General features: G+C 40.9%; 1 protein-coding gene across 1 annotated transcript; it reads right to left on the bottom strand.

Moving 5' to 3' along the window:
* Positions 1-7,162: 7,162 nt before the first annotated feature.
* Positions 7,163-8,467, bottom strand: LOC106090040 (WD repeat-containing protein 91). Its single transcript, XM_013256084.2, has 3 exons — positions 8,092-8,467; positions 7,895-8,035; positions 7,163-7,832 (listed from the first exon to the last, which is right to left on the bottom strand). Exons 1-3 carry the CDS (start codon positions 8,333-8,335, stop codon positions 7,264-7,266), a joined length of 954 nt encoding a protein of 317 aa, XP_013111538.2. The 5' UTR covers positions 8,336-8,467; the 3' UTR covers positions 7,163-7,263.
* Positions 8,468-8,973: the final 506 nt, after the last annotated feature.

Genomic DNA, 8,973 nt, shown 5'->3' with positions numbered 1-8,973 from the left:
CACACTCTTGAGGAGGTTGGAATAATAGAAGACGCATCGTTCTCAGGTTTATTGAGAGGCTTGGTGCGAATGATCCTAAGACTCCCACTAACAGGGAGAGTGACTCCCTAAATAGGGTTCGGAAATTTGCAGCACAGGCTACCCCAAAGACTACACGTCTAGATTCGGATACTGCACCGCCAAAAGGATGCGGTCACCTGAAGGGCATCCCATGCCCAAAAGAACTAGGGCGAACAATAGAAAGATGGGTCCAAGAACCTTTGCTAACGTCGCTAGGGACAGTTTGATGATGGCAGTTGTTGGCAAGGAAAAGAACAAGGCAGCATACCTTGGAATAATTGGAGTGGGATAATCAATGGACCGTCATCAGTATGTCCTTACGGATTTTCTGGATCTCCTCCAGCTTGAGACGATATAGGCTGGTATCGGGGCCAATATAGACTAATTGCCTTGGGGGATCAATGCTAAATTGAAATGTATCGTTGTGCGCTAAAAAGATTGGTGATATTTGACCAGGAGCAGCACTAAATTTAGTCAAGAAGGAAGATATTCCTTCTCGACCAATGTCGCATGCTTGGATACCAAGGATTCCCACAGATCCTGAATCAATACTTGGAAGACTAAGGGAATGTAATCCCAATCTTTCAACCACCGACTGGATGATTGGACGAGCCTGATGGTGAGCGGAGACATGCAGTATTCGTACTCAACTCCGGCTGTCTCGCAGACTTCAAAAGGTCTGAAGGGGATGTATCTTACGGATTCAACAAGTTGAAACTGAAGGTCTATAGATGCAGTGGGGTTGGGGAATCAGGAGACGACTCAGCAGTTGTTGCTGAACACTTGCCTGAGGAACTATCGACCACATCGCTAAAGACTGGCGGATTGCACGAGACTGAAAATCCCCCTGCCACAATCGAGACAGGAGGGGATGGCATCGAAATGGGACCCGAAAAGTCCCGTGGCTGGCTCATCCGGTTTGACTGGGCTCAAGGTAAGCGCCAGCGGGGAAGGACGGAACTCAAAAAGTACTTCGACAGCAGCAGCTATTGAAGCATCTAAGGAGGAAACGTCTACACCGCAAGTGTCCAGTGTCCCGAGGAAGAGTGGTTCCACACTTTCTCACCTGCCCCTAGATGCGTACGGAAGCTCATCATGACAAGATTTAATGAATCTTGTGCGGATGAACTCCTGGTGGAATTAGAAGACGAGGCTAACACAACAGTGGTGAAAGTTTTGAATCCTGACTATGGTCCGGTTTCTACAGATAAATCTCCAAAATTGTAACGCCGCTTCGGCGGCGCTAAAGGTCTTTCTGATAGCAGGGGGAATTGACGTGGTTCTTATCCAGGAGGAGACGCAGAGCCTGTATTCTTGCAAAGAGTAGTCTAAATGTTTTTCTTCTTTCGTCGCTAAGCACTGAAGATTTAGTTGTAGCCAGCCATGAAATGAACAAGTCTTAATACTGGTTTTCCTATATATGGCACACGATTCAGAGATGCCGCCTTCAAACCTTAACTCGCTGGTTGAAGCCGCTTCTGTAGGGAAGAAGTGCCTCATTGTAGGAAGTAATGCTAATGCACATCACCAGATATGGGGAAGTTCTTATTGAATATATTATAAGTTGCAATCTGGCGGTTTGTAATAAAGGGGATAAACCTACCTTTATTACCAGGAACAGGCAGGAGGTACTATATATTACCTTCCGACGTCTATCAAGAAGGAATTGGAGTTTCTAGACATCAACTCAACCGTAAGAAAGTTTATTAAAAACTTACTAACTAAAAGATGCATTACGGAAGGCTTGAGATCTGTGGATCTAAAAAGATGGATCAGCAGAGGAACACCTCAAGGAGGTGTACTGCCTCCTCTACTTTGGAATATAGCCATTAACAATATTATTGTCTCTGGAAGAAAAAAGTGTTAAAGCGGTGACGTATGCTGAAAACGTGGCAATTTCGGTTAGGGAAAAGTTTCCCAGCACTCTAAGAGATATACTTTGGGAAGCTCTACGTGCTACAGCGAAGTGGGCTACCTAAAGTGGTCTAGGCATAAATCCGTGCAAGACAAAATTAGTTCTTTTCAGCAGGAGATACAAGTTGCCTACAGTGGAACCTGTCTCCTAGGTAGGAGAGAATGTTCCATTTACAGAAAGCGCAAAATAAATAGGTGTTTTGCTGGACAGGAAGTTGAACTTCAAATCCAACATTTTGGAAAGGGCAAGAAAGGCAACTCTTGCCCTATACACCTGCAAGAGAGCCATTGGCAAAAGTAAGGGGTTTAATCCGCGTGTCAAGCATTGGGTATATATTGCAGTTGTCAGTATATACCTAAAAGTCCACCTACTGCTCAATACTTAACCGGATCTAAAGGACGACACCATCTCAGTACCATTCGTACTGAAGCGACACCATCTGATGCACCTAATTTAATTCAACATCTTATGCCTCTGGATATTGTGGCTAGACAAACTGCTGCGATCATTGCCGTGAGGCTAAGGGAGCTTTCTCATTGGTCATGTGGTGGCTACGAACACTGCTTTATCCTTGATACAATATCCGATGTTCCAGGCAGTGTGGATCACACCCTACCCGAGCCGCTTTTTGATAAATAGTACTGTACCACTATTCCTGATAGAACCGATTGGAACTACGATATCCCTGGTAACAGAAGTTACATAGGCTTCTATACGGATGGCTCCAAACTAAACGACCAGTTGGGCTTTGGGGTGTACTCTAAAGATCTGGAACTGGTCGTATCGAAAACGTTACCTGACCACTGCAGTGTATATCAAGCGGAGATCCTTGCAATTAATTAATAAATATAATGTCACACAATAAATGAACACAAAAACTGCCCTCGACTGTCGCAGATCTCTCAACGAGATGTGTGCCGGGCCACAGAGATATCCCAGGGAATTGTAAAGCGGACGAGCTTGCGAGACTAGGAACTACCCTTCACATTCCAGGGATACTGGAATCTGTGGGTTTGCCTCTTGCGACAGGTAAGCTAAGTTTTCAGGACCGAATGATAGATGGTCACAAAGAGGGGGCTCTGAGCATTCCAAAACTATGTGGCCTAATATAGACTTGAAGAGGTCTACCGCTTTTCTGTCATTGGCTAGAACAGACATCTCAGTCATTGTGTCCATAATGTCAGGTCACTGTCTAATCGGAAAACATGCTGACAGACTGAAGGCTGCCAGCAACGAATTTTGCAGAAGCTGTGAGGACATCGAAGAAGAAGAGACTATAGGACACCTTCTGTGTATGTGTCCCGCACTAGCAGTCAAAAGAAGTTTCACTTTAGGTTCTCATTTCTTTGAGACTTTTTACTTTAATGGGCTATGACAAAATATTTGTTCCACTAGCCGAACGTTGAATAGCGTTCCAAGCGTCTCGCCACCAAGTTTCGAGGTATCTCCCACAACTTGATATTTCCATCGGGCTTTTGGTCTTCATGGTTTGCGTGTACCGCCGTATTTGCCTTCAAAAGACTTCTTTGCTGGAGCTTCTTCATCCATTCTGACAACGCAGTCGTTGTATTTTGATGCGTGTAACTATGCTATATTCTCCGTTAACGCAAACTGGTCCATATATTTTACGAAGAATCTTTCTCTCAAATACTTCAAGCACTGCTATCAGAAGTACCCATGCTTCAGAACCATATAACAGCACGGGTAGTATCAGTGTTTTGTATAGTGTAATCTTCGTCTGTCGAGAGGTGGCCTTGTTTCTAAACTGCTTACTTAGTCCAAAATAGCATCTGTTTGCCAGTATTATTCTTCGCTTAATCTCAAAACTGGTGTCATTCGTTTCGGTTACGGCGGTACCGAGGTAGATAAAGTTACTGACTGTCTCAAAGTTGTGGTTCCCAACTTTCTCCATTTTCTTTATCTGCTCGATTGTGCAAGGCTTTTTGGGACTTGAAACCATCCATTTCGTCTTATGTCCATTTACTGCCAGACCCATTTTCATTGACTCTCTTCCGATTCTTTCAAAGGCTGCAGTTACTACTTCCGGTGACCGACCGGAGAGATTCTTTCCTATTCTTACTGAGAACCTGTCTGATTTAACGGATGTGAACATTCGCAAGTTGTTGGGCTTTTTAAAGCGATCTAGATGGTTCAACGGTAAACAAAAACGTCTAAGTGAGTCTAATGGCCACTGCCACTTAAGCCTAACCTAACCTAAATAAGGTCTAGGGCATGGCTGATATTTGAGCAAATAAATACAAAAAAATAATAAAAAAAAAAATTGTTGCGAAAATTTTTCAGAACTTCTGAAATATGAGCCTACTTTCAAAAATCTTCCAAGATTTTTCTTACCAATTGTAAAACCGCCCATGCAACTTTCGTTACGGTTTTGCCTATTCATTCGGAATCAGAACCGAAAACTTGTGCAGAGATTCTAACAAAAATATTCACTGGGCCTTGCCTCCGGTAAACAAAGGGGTGAAATCTTGTCAAACATTGTTGGTTGTTAAACATAATTCAAACTGAAACGATTGGCCGTTAAGAAAATAATTATTTCAGAAAATTTGAGAAAAATCACTTTTTTTAGTCTTTGGCAGAGAATTCAAATTCGCGGTTAAACGACTGGCAGGTAAGTCAAAACTGTATTCTAACTGTTAAAATTCACCTATTTTTTGGAGAGTAAATAAACTACATTCCGATACACAACTGTACATGTTTTTCTTTTCCAAAATTTAATAACTGGAATATTTGTTCTTTACGACCACATCGTTTGATATTGTTTTTACGCCTTTCCCGATCCATCGCACTTAATGTAAGGCGGTAATATCCGCCTTGTACTGTTCCAATACATCCGCTATGGCGTATACTGCACCTTCTCTAAAAAAGAGTCCGGAAATTCCAGGTACAGATGCGCAGATCATGGCCCTTTTTCCATTTGAGTCGGTCGTCAACGTTAGGGGAGTCATTCTTTCCTACACGTCTGTTTCTCAGAGTATACTTTTTAGTTTTCAGGGTGCATGTTACTGGCCCAGTGCCCCAACCGCATGGGCAATAGAAACCATGTAAAAACTTCTCACCAGAAAGGTATTGGACTGCGGCACGCCGTTCAGATACGGTTTTAAAAAGGAGGTCCCTTATCATTGAGCTTTATACTTGAATAGGAGATCATTCATTGATATTTGAGAAGTTTGCCTCCTGTGCCTAAACCGAATATTCATGAGCCTTTTTTGTTTGTTTTTGCCATGAGAAAAAGACATAAATTTTTCTGTGAATCCGTAGGAATTAACTCTACGGGGCTGTGACATTATGTTTATAAACTCCACGTATAACTCACATTCTATGTCTTTGTCAAGTTTGTGAGATCATGGCGTTTTTGTTCAATCCTACTTAATGGCTTACTTAAAAAAAGTATTCTGTTGATTAATAATAACTATTGCTTTCTATCACATTTTTCAATGAAGAGGTGTACCAATGGAAACTCTTATGAATGAACAATGAACCTGAATTAGTTTTCAATCGATTGTAGAAACTTTTTGCTTTAAAACTTAAAATTATTTTTACAAAAGACTTTTTGTCTTTCTACTTAACGTCTTTTTGATAATTTAGTTGTATTTTTCTACAGTTTTAATGTTCCCCCCAAATCTCCTATCGTAGGTGACTCTCAAGAATGAAGGAAACGAAACTTTCCGATTTCTATTCGGTCGTCGTATTTGTCACTATTTAAAATACCTTGAAAGAAAGTTATTCTAAAAGACAAGCATTTCATTTACTTCCAAACCACAACGTTTGTTCTATTCCTACATCTCGGGAAGCAATTAAGAAAAACATTGCATATGCCAAATTTAAACGCTTCCAGGGAATACAATCCCATGGCAGCCGGTTTACCCGATGGAATCCTTCATCGGCAAGGGTTGTCACCTCAGTCTACTTGTTCATCCTGTTTTCTTCATAGGGGAGGCACATCCCGGAGAGCCCGGAGTGCCTTCTCTGTACGTTTCTGGTCCGTGCCGGGACCTTTCTCGCCTGCGCCTGGCGCTAGTGACCCCTACATGGAGTGCATGGGGATAGCAGTCAGGTCCGGTACTGCTGAGATAGAGCTATACTACGTGTATATACCGCCGGTTTTTGGGCTGTTATAGCGGATACCATCCAAATCATCATTTTGTGGATAGAAATCCACGGCACAGAAGCCTTAAGGTAGATCTACATGATCCAGAGCGTGAGGTTCTGCGCTACAAGAGAGTCTCTAGACAAAGCGGCATATCAAGCGGGTCTAGACAACATTCATGCAGACACGGTAGCAGATGCGGTGAATAGCTACCGGGTGAATGTAATCCTTGGAGAACGACCGCCTCCTATTGCACCTGAAGAAATTGACCTCTGGCAATATGTATGTCCCGATTGTGACCAAGAACCACAGGATACACGTCACCTGTTTAACTGCCCCGCCAGACCCACTCGACTCAGACCCAGATCCCTCTGGACGCACCCCATCATAGTCGCGGAGTTCTGAATCTTGACAGTCAACAGAATCAAGCAGACGAAAAATAAAACACAACAAACTATTGCATTTTTTAGCGACAAACCTGTATTAAAATCACATCATTTGGTGCCGTTTAAGGTACATCCAGATCCTCCAAAAACTAGCTTTTCTACATCTTTGGAAGCAAAAATTTTGCTGGGTAATCGTATAAGCATGTGTGATAGTATACTACAAAGTGCTTCATTGAAATTTGTTAAACTATACTCACCTTTATTTCCGTTGGCGATAGCGCAGTCGAATTTCGACATTTTTACAAATTGGTATTATATTTGTCAAAGACGAAAATTATTTAAAATTTTTAGCACCACGAAAGTCAGATTCGCCTGCCGAATTGGAGCATATGATTTGTATATAAGTTAATCGCACTCTTAAGTGCATCACAGCTATATGGTGGCTATATTAACATTATTTTGCTATTTACAACAATACATTTCTATTGATTACCAAAATATCAAAGGTAAATAATTTACAGAATACCACGAAATGTGAAATTCGCCTTTGACTACAGTTGCTGTAGATTTTCGTCTTCGACAACCAGAATAAGGTTGACGACTGTATAAACAACAAATTAAACTTTGCTATATGTCAGTCTTAGTACATTCACAATCAAAATTTGCATTAAACGAGAAGCAATAAACGGAGGATAAGTGATTAACTGATATATATTTGGAACGATTAAATGCGGTTGCATACGAATACAATATTCTAAATGAGTCTTTACTCAAAATCACAAGAGTTGTGAAAATTACATCCAATTTCGTCCTACGCTACCCGAACGTCGTTTTGCCGACTTTTCTCCGTTGTCCTTACGACCCAAGACAGGTGAACCGCTAGAGCCAATGTTGCGTATCAACATTTTCAGTCCACGTGCTTGTGCATCACTTGCTTGGGTAACGCTATTGACCTCTGTAGCAATTATACAAAAATCATCAACAACATGTCCAGGAGGACTGATATCGAAGGGCAATATATCGTTCAAACTTTGCTGTTGTCGGTATGAGGCTCGTCGCCTTGTATCATTTCCTGTGCCACCAGCAGATGAAGAATTAGCGCAGTTTAGATTTTGGGAACTCTGGGAAGCGGACAATTGCTGTTGCTGCTGCTGAAGACGAGATTTCAACAAAGCATTCTCTTCTTGCAGACGCCTTATAAGCGCCGCTTCCTGCTCTACTCGAACAAATGTTGGTTGAGGCATGCATTGATAAATTGTGGCTAAAAAGTTTCTCAGGGATAATTGAAAGGTATCTTGCCATTCTTTCTTAAAATATAATGAGAAAGGTTGAGATTCCTCTGGATTGCGACAAAAAGGAAAATCTGTAACGAGAAAGTTACTGCGATTACAATGATAAACATCCATCAACAAATATGAGACTTACAAAACCACTCTTTCCATTCACTCTGCTGCTGCAATTCTGATGCCAGTCTGGTGAAAAACTCTGATATTTTATCAGTCTTATTGTGATTGTGGGCAGTGATTAAATACAGCTTCAATAAGCTATTTTCCAGTTTCTTTACAGCTGTTGGTTTGGGCATTTGTACTATCATCCGAACCAGTGTTAATAATGCAACTTACCCATAGCATAGTTGTGCTCCAACTTGCTAAACAAATTTGCTTCCAGGTGATTCCATAGGGTCAGTACTCCTTGCAAATCATTGTGGTTGATACTGTAATTAAATTGTTCCATGATTTTCTCAGCACGAAAAGATTGATCCTTTTCGTTGCGTTGCTCATTATCCAATGCTTTAATAGTGTTTGAGAAACCACGAAATATTAAATATTCATGGAGTAATTTATCTAGGAATTGAACTTGCGACATTTTTCCTGAAACCTTCCCTTTTCTTTACTAAAGAGATGATTTCAATTTATTTATTTAAATCAATCTCCAGCTGATTTTCCGATTTTTTTTTCTTAGAGGGTGTGACAATCGAAAGCAATCTCCTATGGTGAAATCATGGTACAAGAACTTAAAGGTATGGTCATGCGAACAGCTGAGTACAATTTTTTTAATTTGACAAATTTTCTAATGTCAAACATTGATGGGTGTGCTTAAATGTGTATGTTTGTCGTTTACATAAAACCATGGCGAAACAATTAAAAGTGGTCTCATTTGCACAACAACCACAAATCAAAAGCAGAGTTCACATGGCACATCATGGTCGTACTCATCGTGTGTACGTGTTGATTACAGCCCTTGCCTAAAACGGTACATCGATTCTTTCTTTTCTTTGATTTTTCATTGTCACAAAACGTGTTTTTCAATATCTGTCAATTAATGATTACACATTTCCATGTAAACGGTAATCGCTAGACGTCATTCATCGAAAACAAATTAAATGATTTTGATTTTTCAGCAATGACTGATGGTTATGTGTACATGTGACGAATACACCTTTGTTTTCACCAATACTATTACAATGACCATACATCAGATGTGCCATGTAAACTCAGAAAATC

This window comes from Stomoxys calcitrans, chromosome 2 (genome assembly GCF_963082655.1).
Source record: "Stomoxys calcitrans chromosome 2, idStoCalc2.1, whole genome shotgun sequence".
Taxonomy (NCBI): domain Eukaryota; kingdom Metazoa; phylum Arthropoda; class Insecta; order Diptera; family Muscidae; genus Stomoxys; species Stomoxys calcitrans.
This window is presented reverse-complemented; position numbering and strand designations above follow the sequence as displayed.

Coding starts and splice junctions, on each gene's coding strand:
- LOC106090040 (XM_013256084.2), bottom strand. CDS start 8,335: ATGTCGCAAGTTCAATTCCTAGATAAATTACTCCATGAATATTTAATA. Junction 8,036..8,091: donor GGAGCACAACTATGCTATGG/GTAAGTTGCATT, acceptor CCAAACCAACAG/CTGTAAAGAAACTGGAAAAT. Junction 7,833..7,894: donor TGAATGGAAAGAGTGGTTTT/GTAAGTCTCATA, acceptor TTCTCGTTACAG/ATTTTCCTTTTTGTCGCAAT.